This window comes from Neomonachus schauinslandi, chromosome 15 (assembly GCF_002201575.2).
Source record: "Neomonachus schauinslandi chromosome 15, ASM220157v2, whole genome shotgun sequence".
NCBI lineage: Eukaryota > Metazoa > Chordata > Mammalia > Carnivora > Phocidae > Neomonachus > Neomonachus schauinslandi.
The window spans coordinates 10217114-10235425 of NC_058417.1; the positions used below are offsets into that span (position 1 = coordinate 10217114).

Genomic DNA, 18312 nt, shown 5'->3' on the forward strand with positions numbered 1-18312 from the left:
ATATATATATATATATATATATATATATATATATATATATATATATACCACATCTTCTTTATCCATTCATCTGTCGATAGACATCTTGGCTCTTTCCACAGTTTGGCTATTGTGGACATTGCTGCTATAAACATTGGGGTGCACGTACCCCTACGTTTGTATCTTTGGGGTAAATACCCAGTAGTGTAATGGCTGGATCATATGGTAGCTCTATTTTCAACTCTTTGAGGAACCTCCATACTGTTTTCCAGAGTGGCTGCACCAGCTTGCATTCCCACCAACAGTGTAGGAGGGTTCCAGAAAGGGGGATTTTTGAGCCAAATAAATTACATTTAAAAATGAAATATCAAAGATGGCAGAGGAGTAGGAGACCTGGATTTCATCTCCTCTCAGGAATTCAGCTGGATAGGGGTCAAGCCATTCTGAACACCTATGAACTCAACAGGAGATCGAAGAAAAGAAGAGCAACAACTCTCTGAACAGAAAAGCGACCACTTTCTGGAAGGTAGGACGTGCGGAGAAGTGAATCCGAGGCAATATTCGGGAGGATAGACAGCGGGGGAGGGTCCTCCGTCGACCACTTCTGGCAAGTGATAGAGCCACGGAGCACAAAATCGGAACTTTTAGAAGTCGGCTCCGCTGAGGGACGTCACTCTGGTGGCTAAGCGGGGGGTGGAACCCTCGCGGGACAGTGTGGTCTCAGGACCTTCGGAGACACAGAAAGACCAGGGGTGCCTGAGTGCGGCAGAGCTCCCAGGTAACGGAGCAGGGAAGCCGGCTGCAGAGACGGAGCCGAGGCGCGGGCTCTCAGCTCGGGGTTGCCATAGACCATGATCTGGGCCACAGTCGGGCCCCTGCTCCTCCAGCAGGGACCCAGCAAGCGGCAGATCCGGGGAGACTCCCCTTCCTCCCCCGGGAGGAGCAGCGCAGGAGCACACCGCAGGGATCTGCTGGGTTTAGAGACTCCACACTGGGTCGGGTGCCAGAGATAGAAACGCTCCGTTACAGGCCGGGTGAGCACGGAGTGCGGCCGGAGACCGGGGAGACGGGAGTGACTGACGGCTTTTCTCTGGGGGCTCACTGAGGAGCGGGCCCAAGTTCTCGGCTCCTCTGGGGCAGAGATTGGGAGGCCACCATTTTCACTCTCCGCCTCCAAAGCTGTACAGAAAGCTTGCAGGGAACAAAAGCTCCCGAGAGCAAACCCGAGCAGATTACTTAGTCCGGACCCGGCAAGGGCGGGGCAATTCTGCCTCCGGCAAAGACATTTGGGAACCACGGCAACAGGCCCCTCCCCCCGAAGATCAGCGAGAACAGCCAGCCAAGACCAAGTTTACCGATCAATGAGAACGGCAGAACTCCAGTGCTAGGGGAATACTGCATATAGAATCCGTGGTTTTTTTACCATGATTCTTTAGTCTTCCAAAGTTAATTTTTTTTTAACTGTCTTTTTTTTTTTTTTTTTAATTTTTTTTCCCTTTCTCAACCAACATCTTATCAATCCCCTTTTTTAAAAAAAATTTTTATTTTTCATTTTTAGAGTCATATTCTATCCCTTCATAGTAGTTACCGTATTTTTGGCATATATATATAAGTTGTTCTCTCTTTAAAATTTTGAGATAGTTTCTTCTAACAGATCAAAATATACCCTAAATCTCTAGTGTATGGTTTTTTTCCTACTCCCCTGCCTGATCACATTCTCTCCCTTTTTTTTTCCTTTTTTTTTTTTTAAATCCTCTTCTTTCTTTTTTCAAAAAGCTTCTTATCAATTCCTTTTATAAAATTTTTTATAATTTCCATCTTTACAGTCATTTTCCGTCTCTTCATCATATCAACCCTTATTTTTGTACATATATAAGTTTTTCTTTCTTTAAAATTTTGGGAGGCACCTTCTCCTAACAGACCAAAATACACCCAAAATCTAGTGTGTGGCACTGATGTATATACCAGCATGATCATATTTGATCACATTCTGTTTTTTTTGTTTTGTTCTGGTTTTTTTGTTTTTATCTTTATCTTTTTCTTTTTCTTTCTTTTTTTTTCTTTTTTCTCTCTTTCCCTTTCTTTTCCCACTGCTTCAGGTCTTTTAGGATTTGTTTAGAGTATTTTTTCTGGGAACGTTGTTACCCTGTTAGCATTTTGTTCTCTCATTAATCTGTTCTCCTCTGGACAAAATGACAAGACGGAAAAAATCACCTCAACAAAAAGAACAAGAGGTAGTACCGACTGCCAGGGACCTACTCAATACGGACATTAGTACGATGTCAGATCTAGAGTTCAGAATCATCACTTTAAAGATACTAGCTAGGCTTGAAAAAAGCATGGAAGTTATTAGAGAAACCCTTTCTGGAGAAGTAAAAGAACTAAAATCTAACCAAGTAGAAATCAAAAAGGCTATTAATGAGGTGCAATCAAATATGGGGGCTCTAACTGCTAGGATAAATGAGTCAGAAGAGAGAATCAGTAGTATAGAAGAACAAATGATGGAAAATAAAGAAACTGAGAAAAAGAGAGATAAACAACTACTGGATCACGAGGGCAGAATTGGAGAGATAAGTGATACCATAAGACTAAACAACATTAGAATAATCGGGATCCCAGAAGAAGAAGAAAGAGAGAGGGGGGCAGAAGGTATAATGGAGCAAATTATAGCAGAGAACTTTGGGGAAGGAAACAGGCATCAAAATCCAGAAGGCACAGAGAACCCCTCTCAAAATCAATAAAAATAGGTCAACACCCCGACATCTAATAGTAAAACTTACGAATCTAAGAGACAAAGAGAAAATCCTGAAAGCAGCTTGGGAGAAGAGATATGTAACCTACAATGGTAGAAACATTAGATTGGCAACAGACCTATCCACAGAGACCTGGCAGGCCAGAAAGGACTGGCAGGATATATTCAGAGCACTAAATGAGAAAAATATGCAGCCAAGAATACTTTATCCAGCTAGGCTGTCATTGAAAATAGAAGGAGAGATAAAAAGCTTCCAGGACAAACAAAAACTAAAGGAATTTGCAAACGAAACCAGCCCTACAAGAAATCTTGAAAGGGGTCCTCTAAGCAAAGAGAGAGCCTAAAAGCAACATAGACCAGAAAGGAACACAGACAATAGACAGTAACAGTCACCTTACAGGCAATACAGTGGCACTAAATTCATATCTTTCAATAGTTACCCTGAATGTAAATGGGCTAAATGCCCCAATCAAAAGACACAGGCTATCAGATTGGATAAAAAAACAAGACCCATCGATACGCTGTCTGCAAGAGACTCACTTGAGACCCAAAGACACCCCCAGATTGAAAGTGAGGGGGTGGAAAACCATTTACCGTGCTAATGGACACCAAAAGAAAGCTGGGGTGGCAGTCCTTATATCAGACAAATTAGATTTTAAACCAAAGACTGTAATAAGAGATGAGGAAGGACACAATATCCTACTTAAAGAGTCTATCCAACAAGAAGATCTAACAATGGTAAATATCTATGCCCCTAACATGGGAGCAGCCAATTATATAAGGCAATTAATAACAGAAGCAAAGAAACACATCAACAACAATACAATAATAGTGGGGGACTTTAACACCCCCCTCACTGAAATGGACAGAGGGTCTAAGCAAAAGATCAACAAGGAAATAAAGACTTTAAATGACACACTGGACCAAATGGACTTCACAGATATATTCAGAACATTCCATCCCAAAGCAACGGAATACACATTCTTCTCTAGTGCCCATGGAACATTCTCCAGAATCGATCACATCCTAGGTCATAAATCAGGTCTCAGCCAGTACCAAAAGATTGGGATCATTCCCTGCCTATTTTCAGACCACAATGCTTTGAAACTGGAACTCAGTCACAAGTGGAAAGTCGGAAAGAACTCAAATACATGGAGGCTAAAGAGCATCCTACTAAAGAATGAATGGGCCAACCAGGAAATTAAAGAAGAATTAAAAAAATTCATGGAAACCAATGAAAATGAAAACACAACTATTCAAAATCTTTGGGATGCAGCAAAGGCAGTCCTAAGAGGAAAGTATATAGCAATACAAGCCTTTCTCAAGAAACAAGAAAGGTGTCAAGTACACAACCTAACCCTACACCTAAAGGAGCTGGAGAGAGAACAGCAAATAAAGCCTAAACCCAGCAGGAGAAAAGAAATCATAAAGATCAGAGCAGAAATCAATGAAATAGAAACTAAAAGAACAGTAGAACAGATCAACGAAACTAGGAGCTGGTTCTTTGAAAGAATTAACAAGATTGATAAACCCCTGGCCAGACTTATCAAAAAGAAAAGAGAAATGACCCAAATCAACAAAATCATGGAATGAAAGAGGAGAGATCAAAACCAACACCAAAGAAATACAAACAATTATAAGAACGTATTATGAGCAACTCTATGGCAGCAAATTAGATAACCTGGAAGAAATGAATGCATTCCTAGAGATGTATCAACTACCAAAACTGAACCAGGAAGAAAGAGAAAACCTGAACAGACCTATAACCATTAAGGAAATTGAAGCAGTCATCAAAAATCTCCCAACAAACAAAAGCCCAGGGCCAGATGGCTTCCCAGGGGAATTCTACCAAACATTTCAAGAAGAATTAATACCTATTCTTCTGAAACTGTTCCAAAAAATAGAAATGGAAGGAAAACTTCCAAACTCATTTTATGAGGCCACCATTACCTTGATCCCAAAACCAGAAAAAGACTCCATCAAAAAGGAGAATTACAGACCAATATCCCTGATGAACATGGATGCAAAAATTCTCACCAAAATACTAGCCAATAGGATACAACAGTACATTAAAAGGATTATTCACCACGACCAAGTGGGATTTATCCCTGGGCTGCAAGGTTGGTTCAACATCCGCAAATCAATCAACGTGATACAATACATTAACAAAAGAAAGAACAAGAATCATATGATCCTCTCAATAGATGCAGAAAAAGCATTTGACAATGTACGGCATCCTTTCTTGATCCAAACTCTTCAGAGTATAGGCATAGAGAGTACATACCTCAATATCATAAAAGCCATCTATGAAAAACCTACAGCGAATATCATTCTCAATGGGAAAAACTGAGAGCTTTCCCCCTAAGGTCAGGAACGCGGCAGGGATGTCCACTATCACCACTGCTATTCAACATAGTATTAGAAGTCCTAGCCACAGCAATCAGACAACAAAAAGAAATAAAAGGCATCCGAATCGGCAAAGAAGAAGTCAAACTCTCACTCTTTGCAGATGATATGATACTTTATGTGGAAAACCCAAGACTCCACCCCAAAACTGCTAGAACTCATACAGGAATTCAGTCAAATGGCAGGATATAAAATCAATGCACAGAAGTCAGTGGCATTCCTATACACCAACAACAAGACAGAAGAAAGAGAAATTAAGGAGTCGATCCCATTTACAATTGCACCCAAAACCGTAAGATACCTAGGAATAAATCTAACCAAAGAGGCAAAGGATCTGTACTCAGAAAAGTATAAAATACTCATGAAAGAAATTGAGGAAGACACAAAGAAATGGAAAAACGTTCCATGCTCATGGATTGGAAGGACAAATATTGTGAAGATGTCAATGCTGCCTAGATCAATGTACACATTCAATGCAATCTCCATCAAAATACCATCCACTTTTTTCAAGGAAATGGAACAAATAATTCTAAAATTTGTATGGAACCAGAAAAGACCCCGCATAGCCAGAAGAATGTTGAAAAAGAAAAGCAAAGCTGGCGGCATCACAATTCCAGACTTCCAGCTCTATTACAAAGCTGTCATCATCAAGACAGTATGGTACTGGTACAAAAACAGACACATAAATCAATGGAACAGAATAGAGAGCCCAGAAATGCACCTTCAACTCTCTGGTCAACTCATCTTTGACAAAGCAGGAAAGAATGTCCAATGGAAAAAAGACAGTCTCTTCAACAAATGGTGTTGGGAAAACTGGACAGCCACATGCAGAAGAATGAAACTGGACCATTTCCTTACACTACACACAAAAATAGACTCCAAATGGTTGAAAGACCTCAGTGTGAGACAGGAGTCCATCAAAATCCTAAAGGAGAACACAGGCAGCAACCTCTTCGACCTCAGCCGCAGCAGCTTCTTCCTAGAAACATCGCCAAAGGCAAGGGAAGCAAGGGCAAAAATGAACTACTGGGACTTCATCAAGATAAAAAGCTTTTGCAAAGCAAAGGAAACAGTCAACAAAACCAAAAGACAACCAACAGAATGGGAGAAGATATTTGCAAATGACATATCAGATAAAGGGCTAGTATCCAAAATCTATAAAGAACTTATCAAACTTAACACCCAAAGAACAAAGAATCCAATCAAGAAATGGGCAGAAGACATGAACAGACATTTTTCCAAAGAAGACATCCAAATGGCCAACAGACACATGAAAAAGTGCTCAATATTGCTTGGCATCAGGGAAATCCAAATCAAAACCTCAATGAGATACCAACTCACACCAGTCAGAATGGCTAAAATTAACAAGTCAGGAAACGACAGATGTTGGCGGGGATGCAGAGAAAGGGGAACCCTCTTACACTGTTGGTGGGAATGCAAGCTGGTGCAGCCACTCTGGAACAGTATGGAGGTTCCTCAAACAGTTGAAAATAGAGCTACCATATGACCCAGCAATTGCACTACTGGGTATTTACCCCAAAGATACAAAAGTAGGGATCCGAAAGGGTACGTGCACCCCGATGTTTATAGCAGCAATGTCCACAATAGCCAAACTGTGGAAAGAGCCAAGATGTCCATCGACAGATGAATGGATAAAGAAGAAGTGGTATATATATACAATGGAATATTATGCAGCCATCAAAAGGAATGAGGTCTTGCCATTTGCAACGACGTGGATGGAACTGGACGGTGTTATGCTGAGCGAAATAAGTCAAACAGAGAAAGACATGTATCATATGACCTCACTGATATGAGGAATTCTTAATCTCAGGAAACAAACTGAGGGTTGCTGGAGTGGGGGGTGGGGTGGGAGGGATGGAGTGGCTGGGTGATAGGCACTGGGGAGGTTATGTGCTCTGGTAAGCGCTGTGAATTGTGCAAGACTGTTGAATCTCAGATCTGTACCTCTGAAACAAATAATGCAATATATGTTAAGAAAAAAAAAATAAGATAGCAGGAGGGGAAGAATGAAGGGGGGGAAATCGGAGGGGTTGACGAACCATGAGAGACGGTGGACTCTGAGAAACAAACTGAGGGTTCTAGAGGGGAGGGGGGTGGGAGGATGGGTTAGCCTGGTGGTGGGTATTGAGGAGGGCACGTTCTGCATGGAGCACTGGGTGTTATGCACAAACAATGAATCATAGAACAGTATATCTAAATCTAATGATGTAATGTATGGGGATTAATTTAACAATAAAAAAATTAAAGAAAAAAAAAAAAGAAATATTGGGGGCACCTGGTGGTTCAGTCAGTTGTGCGTCTGCCTTTGGCTCAGGTCATGATCCCAGGGTCCTGGGATCAAGCCCCACGTTGGGCTCCCTGCTCAGTGGGAGTCTGCTTCTCCCTCTCCTCCGGCTTGTGGTCTCTCTCGCTATCACTGTCACTATCTGTCTGTCTCTCTCTCAAATAAATAAATAAAATCTTAAAAAAAAAATATCGGGCGCCTGGGTGGCTCAGTCAGTTAAGCGTCTGCCTTCGGCTCAGGTCATGATCCCAGGGTCATGGGATCAAGCCCCACGTTGGGCTCCCTGCTCAGCGGGGAGCCTTCTGCTCCCCCTGCTTGTGCGCTCTCTCTCTCTATCTTTTTCTCTCTCTGACAAATAAATAAATAAAATAAAATCTAAACAAAAAGAAAAAGAAGAAATATCACTTCAGTTCTTTTTTTCCTTTTCTTAAACTTTATCAAATTAAGGATAAAATCCCATGAGGGGAAAAAAATCTTAAGTTGATAACATTTAGTGATTAAGGGATCTGAGAAAGTTAAAATGTTAATTACCTGTATGTTTTTAGACCAGTCATTTTTCCTCCTTGAGCCTCATTCTTCTTAATCCTACCCGGTATCCTCCTCTTTCAGTTGGAATATTCTAATACAGCTGTACTTCAAATACGTGACAGCTGGAAGAAGTCTACACTTGAGCTGTTACTGTGTATCCCACCTGCCTAGTTTTGTTGTAAATGTTATCCATGGGTTTTGGGTGTTGCTGTCTAATTACTTCCTTTTTATATGGAGATTGAGAATAACCCAAAAACTATGCTTCCACTGCCTCCTTCATCTTCTGCAAATCCTTGAAGTGGTAGAATGTTAAAAATATTTCGAAGGTACAGCTGATAGTGTTTGCTGATAGTTTGAAAGTGAGTGGTGTGAGGGGAAAAGGAACCAAGCATGACTTCATTTTTTTGAAAACCTGAGTAACTGGGAGAGTGAAATTGCCATTTATAAGATCAAGAAGATCGTAGAAGTAATAGTTTAAGGGAAAAATCAGGAGTTGGGGTTTGTAGGCACCCAAATGGTGAATGTCAAGTATGCAGTTGGATATCTGTGCTAGGAGTTGATGAGAGAGGCTTTGGTTGGAGATATGTTTTGAAGTCATCAGCATATAGATGGGTTTAGAGCCATGGATAACATTATCCTCGGAGTGAGTATGGTGAGTGAAGACTAGAGGTCTAAGGACTGTGTCTTGGGGCAGGCTTAACATTCACAAGTCTGGTGGGTGAGAACCAGCAAGGGAGAACCAGCAAAGGAGACTTAGGAGGAGCAGCCCGTAAAGTTGGCTCTGCTATATGAACCCTGTCTCAGGAGAGTAGTTCTTTCTGGAAGCCAAGGAAAAAGTGTTTCTGGGAGTCAGGGAGTGATCAGAGGTGTGTTAGATCCTGCTGAGAGGTTAAATAAGATGAATACTAGGAATGGAATGGACTTGCCAACCTTGTGGACAACTAGTCCATTGGTTATCTTAATTTCATTGGATCTCCGGAGACAGAAACTTAACCAGAGGAGTCTTAGAACGGGAGGCGGAGTGGAGTGGAGACTGCAGGTATGAGCAACTCTTACGAGGCATTTTGCTCTAAAGATGAGCTGGAAGGGGATGTTAAGTCAAGGGACAGTGGTTTTGTTTTGTTTTGTGGTGATGTGTTATAAGCATATAAGGTATGGCATACAAACAAGTATATATGTATAGCACAGACTATACAGCTGGTGACTATGAGGCAGATGTGGTGGGAAGTGATGGAAATAAATTTCTGATTGCTTCTATTTTCTTAATGAAGTAGGAAGCAAAGTCATAAGCAGAGAGTAGAAGAGGCATTAAGGTGTTCAAAGAGAGGAAATGTTGCGTTGTGTGTTGTCTGGCAGAGTACGAGAGTAAATGGACCAAGAAACTATAGTAAGATCCTTGGGTTTCATTAAGGTCCCACTAAGGTCGTGAACTTAAAGTGAAACCAGCCATCGTGGGTGAATGGTTTTTTTCCAGCCGTATTTAATAGCTGGCTAAACAGCTTACTGATTTGCTGCAGTTTACTTAGGTAATTCCTAATTTTTGCACATTTCATGTTCCTACCAAATAACATTGTGGTAAACTTTTTCACAGATAAGCCTTTTTACAAATCATAACTCTTTAGGTTGCAATCTTAGAAATAGAATTGCTGATTGAACGGGCATATTTATTTTTAAAGCTTATGCTATAAAGTACCAAAATGCTCTCCAGAAAAGAATATACCAGTATATTCTCACTGACACTAGTGTCAGTTTTCCCATGTCCTTGCCCAAGCAAAGCAGTGCAGTGTTAAACAATTAAACGTATGCATTGTTAAAACAATTTGTGCCAATTTACTAGACAAAAGGTAGGGTGTCTCCTTATTCTAACTTGTGGTTCTATTTATTTGATTGCTAGTGAGCGTGTATATCTTTTCATATTGGCCATTTTATATTTATTCTTTTTTAAGTTTACTTAATTTTTTTAAGTAATCTCTACACCCAGCATGGGGCTCAAACTGCACAACCCCGAGTGAGCATCCTCTTCTGACTGAGCCAGCCAGGCACCCCTATATTTGTTCTTTTGCAAACTATCTGTTCATGTCCTTTGCTCATTTTTCTTTGGGGACATTTCTTACTAGTTTGTAGGAGCTCTTGATATATGAATGATAATAATCTATCACATACAGGGTAAGCTGTCATTGGTGCTGCAATTTTTTCCCCCAGTCGTCCTTTTTAATTTTGTTTTGTGGGTATGTTAATGTGTAGAAATTAATTTTATGCTGTTGAATCTTTTGATTTCTGCTTTTATATATGTCCTTAGAAAGACTTTTCCTACCTCAAGATTATATGTTCACCTGTATTTTTCTTAGCTCCATTTAAAACTTTCTGATTTCTATACCTCTCCAGTTATTTCCTACTCTGATTCACAAAGATGTATGATTTGGATTTAGTAGGAATTTATTTACCATTTCTTTTATAGCAAAGATTTGTGGAGAAGATGGACAGGTGGATCCCAACTGTTTTGTTTTGGCACAGTCCATAGTCTTTAATGCCATGGAGCAAGAGTAAGTTAATTTCAAACTTTCACATTTGGGGTTTTGGGATTTGGGTTCACTCAACTACAAACAAACAATTTTTCAGGACTTAAGTATTTTGAATGTTTACATCTTATAGGCATATCTAAGACTACCTGGTTCATAGTGTCTTTTAAATATAAATTATGTGAACTCTTAAAAATAAAACACGTTTGTTTTTAATGTTAATATTTCCTAAGTTAAAAGAAGTTTTTAAAATTCTGAAGTCATTTGGGGGTGATTGTAACTACAGTTTGACTATTAGAATTTATTTATTTAAGCAATGCATGTGTTCAGGTAGAGATCCTAATTTGTTAGTGCACACTTTAAGCTTAATGGATGCTGTATTACTAAATCCACATAGATTTGTTGAAACGGTCTCCAAAGTTTTTGTTTGTTTGTTTGTTTGTTTTTAGATTAATTACTGGTGCATGCCCTTTAAGGGAAAAAATCTGCATATTGATTCATTTAGTATTAGGGTGCTCTGTGCAGGGCATAGTTAGATACAGTACCTGCTTTGAAGGAAGTTACAGCCTATTAAGAGAAATAGGGTATGTTCTTTGGTTACATGTAATATGAGGTAGCATGTGTCACATCTCAGAGGAAAGCTACAAAGTTTCTAAGAGGCGGGAGAGATTACTTCCAGGCGTAGGAACCAGGAAGGACAGCATGGGAAGGGAGGTAGTGTGGACCAAGGCTTTTAAGACACAGTAGGCACAGAATGGAAAGAGTATATTTTTCCCAGTTAAGCTCTTTCCTTGATCATTCCCTCAAATTTTCCCTTTTTGTCCATGTGCAGGCACTTTAGTGAGTTTCTGCGAAGTCACCATTTCTGTAAATACCAGATTGAAGTGCTGACCAGTGGAACTGTTTACCTGGCTGACATTCTCTTCTGTGAGTCAGCCCTCTTTTATTTCTCTGAGGTAAAGTCTGCATTTCCTTTCACACTCTGTTAGAGCATTCCAGCCTCTAAACTAGAAATGCTGGGGCCCCCTCTATAGAAAATAACATGGAAGAGCCAAATCATTTCCAAAAAGATCAATTGGAATGAAGTCATTTTTTTATGTTGTACACCTAATGGCAAGAGTACTTTAATGGCATATTAGTCAGATTAAAGAGAACGTGAAAATTCAGTGTAAAATAACTCTAATTTTGAAAAACTTAAACTTCTGCTTATGAGAGACTGCATATTTTTAATTATCTGGAGCCATTTTAAAACCACAGATTTGATACTTGATTCCAGTGCACACATATTTGCAGACCAGACTTCAGAAGAGAGGAAGAAAAGGAGTAAATTTTTTCTTGCTATCATCACTTTTACTTTAGCCACTCGATAGGATTTCTCAAGCAATGAGTAGATTAATTTCTTTGAGGTGTACAGTTTAGTATAATGGTATTTGTTAGGTTTCGGCAAATGAAATTCTTCTGTTGCAAAGCAAATGACTATTAAGTAGAGAGGGGAGGATTTCCAGGGTCACAAAGCATTAACTTAGATACACACTTGCACTCTGCCTCTCCCAAGAATAGAGCTTTCGGTTGATTTGCTTTCTCACTCCCTCTCTTTGTAAGTGTAAGTCCGCATTTGTTCAGGTTACTGAGGCTGCATGGAGTGATGGAAATGATCAGGTATAAAAGATTTGGTCTGGTTAGTTTACTTTTTGTATGTTAGCTACTGAGGGACCACTAATCATCTTTACTGTGATTCTTATTCCAGTTCACTTAAGTTTGTATCCAGCAGTGTGGTGGGGTTTTTGTTAGTTTGTTTTTTCCCCTACAAGAATGGCTTTCAACTTTTCAGTCTCAAAAGCAACTGTGAGTTGCTGACTGGCATGAACTGAACAAGTGGATCTGTTTTTATTTTTGTTTTTTGTGTATGTCTTATATTTTTAATGGATGGGCTTATGGATTAGAGATGGTTAGAGAAATATGTTTATAGTCTTTTTTTCCTTTTTTTGTATTTTTCCTTCCTAGTACATGGAAAAAGAGGATGCAGTGAATATCTTACAGTTCTGGTTGGCAGCAGATAACTTCCAGTCTCAACTTGCTGCCAAAAAGGGCCAGTATGATGGACAGGAGGCACAGAACGATGCCATGATTTTGTATGACAAGTGAGTTTTATTGATGTATTCAGCATCTGGCAAATATTAATTGAGTATTTGATATGTATTTCGGAAATAAAGATGAACAAATCCAGTCTTTGCTGTCAAGGAGCTCACAGGGAGTAGCATAAAAGCCGCTTTTCATATGGTGTGTATAAGGTTTTAGGATTCCTAGAACAAACGTTTCTGCTAGGGGAACGGGAGATTTGTGTGTGGCAAGAAGGATGATGGTGGAGTTCAGGGAGGGTTTCACAGAAGAAAGATTTGAATTGGATCCTGAATATGAATTTTGCTAGCCAGAGAAGGTGGGAAGGAACATTCTAGGCAGAGGCATTGACAGAAGCAAGTCAGAGAAACTTAGGGGAATGTGGCACTTTCAGGAAACTTGAGTTTGGGTAAGTAAAACTTGGGTGGGGAATGTAAGAGGAAGAAGAAACTAAAGGGAGTATATTGGAAAGGGTCTTAGATATCTGTGTATGGGTGTATCATATTTCTGGTGCAGATCTGCACGGCCAAATTAATACTCAATGAATAATAGTTTTTCATTGGTCTTCATTGAAAATGAGAGGATGGCAAAATCTTACAGTGAACAGAACTGAAAACATCTGGTCAGTTGAGTGATAAGCCTATGGCCAGCTGTTGCCACTCTTTTAATTTTCATTTAATTTTTCTTATTCTGTAAAGAAAAGTAATGTGCAATTTGTATCCACAAGCAACCACTGAGAAGATAACTTGACAGTAGAGGAAAATTCTTGGGATGTTAGTTAGGGTTGCAAGAGAGCTGAGTGCATCTGGGTCAGTGGTTCCTGAGCATTGCTCTGCAGGTCCGTGCTGGGCTGTCTGCGTAAGAACCAGCTGGGAGCTTGTTAAAAATAGGTTTCCAGCCCTCCGCTCTAAGAGATTCTGATTCAGCACATTTGAGGCATGACCCAGGAATCTTTATTTTTAGAAGATACCCCAAATGATGCTGATAGGTAGCCAGATTCAGGATCTAGTCTGATTTTCCCATTTTGCAGAACAGAAAACAAAGACCCTTTCTCTCAAAGTCACGGGGCAAGTTAGTGGCAGAACTTGAGCTGGAATGCAATTCTTAATGTTTGCCCAGTGTTTATTTTAGTATAATATATTTGTGGGAAATATTATATAAGAAACATTGTTACATGGATGTTGAAATAGCAGGTGTTTACATTTAGAAATTTGGTCTGAGGTGCCCCAAAATTCCAACCATGGAGGAGTATTTACCAACTTATTTGTTACAAGATGGGAGACTATTTGTTAAGAAACGTCTAATAACAAAAAAATTATTTTTTTATTTTAATGCTAGAACAGAAGAGTGGCACTGGTAGTAAGGTCCTGGCTGGAGCTCAGTTGCCACACAGAGCAGAGACCCTGTTGTCTCACTGGATCCCATTTTCGCATTGGGAGCCATTTTTAAGATGAAGATCACTGTATAGCATCCCACTGGCACTGTTATTTTGTCAAGTTCACTGTGCCAAATTTGACTTCACCAATGCCAGTTTGGGGTTTTTTTTAAAAGATTTATTATTTATTTGAGAGAGAATGAGCGCATGAGGCAGGGGAGGGGCAGAGGGAGAGGGAGAGGGAGAGAATCGAGAATCTCAAGCAGATTCCCCGCTGAACACGGAGCCCCACACAGGGCTCCATCCCACGACCCTGAGATCAGGACCTGAGCTGAAATCAAGAGTTGGACGCTCAACCGACTGAGCCACCCAGGCCCCCCCCATCCGTGTTTGTTTTTATATCTTATGTATGTTATGTATGTATTATCACAATCATACCTAATCAGTCTTTCTGTATTTGTATCATAGACAGGATTTAGAAGTCCCTAGAATGCTTGGAAGAGAACATACATAGATTTTTTGCTCTTAATCCTCCTTTTTTTTGGTATCCACTTTATAATCAGCTTGCCAAACCACTAGTTTTGCATTATAGCTTATGAAGTTAGAAATCTTTGAGGTAGCATTGATTACTCCTTTTCCTTTCTACACCCAATCTTCATCAAGTCCTATTATTCTGTCCAAATACATGAAATCCATCTGCTTCACCCTCGGTGCTATTGTGGTTTCAGTTCCTGCATCAATATTACCTATGCCCCATAGTTGCAGCAGTGTGTTCTCATTGTGTCCGATACAGGGATCTTTTCTGCTCCCTTTCCAGGGGAAAGAACTGTGTCTTACCCTCTTTTAAGTCCATTTCTGTTTCGCAAGTGCTGAACAGAGAATAGGTGCCCATTAAATATGTGTGATTGATTGGGGCGCCTGGGTGGCTCAGTCGTTAAGCGTCTGCCTTCGGCTCAGGTCATGATCCCAGGGTCCTGGGATCGAGCCCCGCATTGGGCTCCCTGCTCCGCGGGAAGTCTGCTTCTCCCTCTCCCACTCCCCCTGCTTGTGTTCCTGCTCTCGCTATCTCTCTCTATCAAATAAATAAATAAAATCTTAAAAAAAAAAATGTGATTGATTGATTTGTCTCAGTTGTAGCCTGACCCTCAGCAATCTTAAGAACTAAGGAAGATGGAAGGAGATAGGAAGGTAGCAAGTTGACTCAGATACCTTTGGGGCTGTGGGAATAAAGGTTGCAGCATGGCCTCTAGGAGCCGGCTCTCAAGTCCTAGATCTGCAGGCTGAATCAAGTAGCCTCGTAGAAGAGTAGGTGCCAAAGTTGCTTATACAGGCTAGGAGGTTTGGTTTGACTTGGGCTGTCTTGTTACCATAGGTACTTCTCCCTCCAAGCCACACATCCTCTTGGATTTGATGATGTTGTACGATTAGAAATTGAATCCAATATCTGCAGGGAAGGTGGGCCACTCCCTAACTGTTTCACAACTCCATTACGTCAGGCCTGGACGACCATGGAGAAGGTAACCAAGAACTTCAAAAATATTAAACTGCAAGAAGTTTTTACTGGTGAAACCCAGAAAACATAACACGGGAGAAAAACAAATGTAACAAAACTGGAAAATTGAAGCAATGGAGCATAGTGATTAAGAGCAGAGGCTTTGAGTCTGACTTGGTATGTATTAATTTAGCCTTTATAGGCTGAATGACCTCAGGCACTTACTGAAATTCTTTAATGCCATTTTCCACATCTGTAAAATGGAGATAATATGGATACTTACCTAAAAGTTATTTTAAAGATAAAAATGAGGTAAGATGTATAAAGTTTTTATGATTAGCATTGCATCCAGCACATAGTAAGCATTAAAAAATTTTAACGGCAGTTATTACCACTGTTATTATTAAATTTTCAAAAATAATTAGATAGCAGTATTGGGCAAAGTTAGCTTAAAATGATCCAAACATTTCATCAATATCTATCAATGGGGTAGAACACTAGTTTTGTGTATCGTAACTTCTGGGGTATCACTAATAGCTTATTAATAATAATGTGTTAGAATTTGTGAATGATTTATTCTTCTAATGAACTAGAGCAGATTTTACCAGGAATTGCACAGAGCGCAGGATAAGTCCATGAGGTTATATCGTTTATATATGTCGTGTGTTTCTAGGTGGAAAAGGGTTAAGTAAGCACTGTTAAATAATACCCCACATAAGAACTGAATTTCAGGAACATGGAAGAGTTACATATAAAAATCAAGTCATTAAAAAGCTCATGGTAAGCTGAATAGAGTATCAGCTATTGCCCAGGGATAAAGAGTTCTTCATGATTAAAATTAAAATCTTTCTGATCTTAAATTAGGTAAAGTTCCAAATCTGTATCATATAAAGAATGTAAACTTGCTGGATAAAAAAGAAAATGAAAATACAGAGAAAAACAGTGTTAATATTTCTTTTCTTATAAAATGTGTATATGTAAAGAACTTACACTAATTTTAATAGTATCGAGTAGATGAATGAGAAAAAGACATGGATGATCAGTACTTAGAGAATTTCTGTGCTAGGTATTGGTGTTTTAGTGGTAATCAGGAGAAACGTGGTTCCTGCCCTCCTGGATCTCTGTCTGTAAAGAACGCACATGTTTAACACATATTAGTTACAGTCATGTGCTAACTGCTGTGAAGGAAAAGTTGGTAATAGGAAATGCCGGTAACAAACATGGGAACTTATTCGGCATCATTAATAATTTTTAAATGGAAATAAAAACATCCATATATCGGGCGCCTGGGTGGCTCAGTTGGTTAAGCGACTGCCTTCGGCTCAGGTCATGATCCTGGACTCCCGGGATCGAGTCCCACATCGGGCTCCCTGCTCAGCAGGGAGTCTGCTTCTCCCTCTGACCCTCCTCCCTTTCATGCTCTCTGTCTCTCATTGTCTCTCTCGCAAATAAATAAAATCTTAAAAAAAAAAAAAACCCATATATCATTAGACACTTTTTAAAAAAGATTTTATTTGAGAGAGAGAATGAGAGAGAAAGAGAGCATGACAGAGGAGAGGATCAGAGGGAGAAGCAGACTCCCCGCCAAGCAGGGAGCCCGATGCGGGACTCGATCCCAGGACTCCAGGATCATGACCTGAGCCGAAGGCAGTCACTTAACCAACTGAGCCACCCAGGCGCCCCGTTAGGCACTCACTTAACAATGATTTGGAAAAACACACTCAGGTGTTGGAAAGCCTGTGTCAAAACAGATACCTTAGTATACTGCGAATGATACAAATTGACAACATCCTTCTGAAGAGTAAATTGGCCATATATATCAAAGCTAAAACGTTCACACCGTTTAACTCAATAATCACACACCTGGTAATTTATCTTAAGGAAATCAGTTCAGAAGTAAAAAAAATTAATATATGCACAAAGACTTTAATATTTATAACCAGAAAAATCTAATTTCAGATTAGATTCACTCCCTGCATGTTTTCTGGTCACTAAGAAGTCTGAATATTAAGTCTATGTAATAGTTTTATGGCAGGCATGGGGGTGGGGGGGGACACACACCTATAAATTGTACTCATAATTTTAGTCACAACGTGAACTGTACACGAAGGGGTAATACTTGGAGTATAACAAGGAAAAGCAAAATCATTTGTGCTAGCTGGTAGAATTGTGCATAAAATTTTGTTTTCAAATAAAGTTTTAATTGTATTTGATCTCACCTTTAAAATAATGCTTGTCCTCTCTTTCAGGTCTTTTTGCCTGGCTTCTTGTCCAGCAATCTTTATTATAAGTATTTGAATGATCTCATCCATTCGGTTCGAGGAGATGAGTTTCTGGGAGGAACTGTTTCACTGACTGCTCATGGCTCTGTCGGCCCTCCTGATGACTCTCACCCAGGTGGTTCCGACAGCTCGGCTGCTCAGGTATTAATCAGTTAGCCTCTGCCAATTGGAAGAAAGGGTTACAGATCATGTCCTTCAAATACCAATAGCAGATTCTGTTTGGGAGTTTTTGTTGTAGAAGAAACAAAGAAGAAAATACAATTAGCCTACTTACTATATGTTTTAATAAGAATGTCTGTAGTGAACAGTATATTATATTGTAAGGTATTGTGCTGTTTCATTCAGGCCATTTTTCTGCCTCACACTCCAGCTGCTGGTATCAGTCATCAATTATGCCACATGCATTTATAGCCTCTGAAGACCTCTTTGTGTAATTATTTGGGAAATTTTAGTAACTACATTTGGGATGCTTTTTTATAGAATAATTCTTTTTCTTTTTTTTTTTAAGATTTATTTCTTTATTTTTTAGAGAGAGAAAGAGCGCCTGAACATGAGT

At 39.8% G+C, this 18312-nt stretch overlaps 1 protein-coding gene across 1 annotated transcript in view; it reads left to right on the plus strand.

Moving 5' to 3' along the window:
* AKAP10 (A-kinase anchoring protein 10) overlaps positions 1-18312 on the plus strand; it is a 92934-nt gene that overhangs the window by 50329 nt on the left and 24293 nt on the right. The window contains exons 6-10 of the mRNA XM_021694615.1: positions 10429-10513; positions 11322-11445; positions 12494-12630; positions 15355-15499; positions 17724-17897. Coding sequence (XP_021550290.1) covers positions 10429-10513; positions 11322-11445; positions 12494-12630; positions 15355-15499; positions 17724-17897 — 665 coding nt within the window. The remainder of the gene's footprint in view (positions 1-10428; positions 10514-11321; positions 11446-12493; positions 12631-15354; positions 15500-17723; positions 17898-18312) is intronic.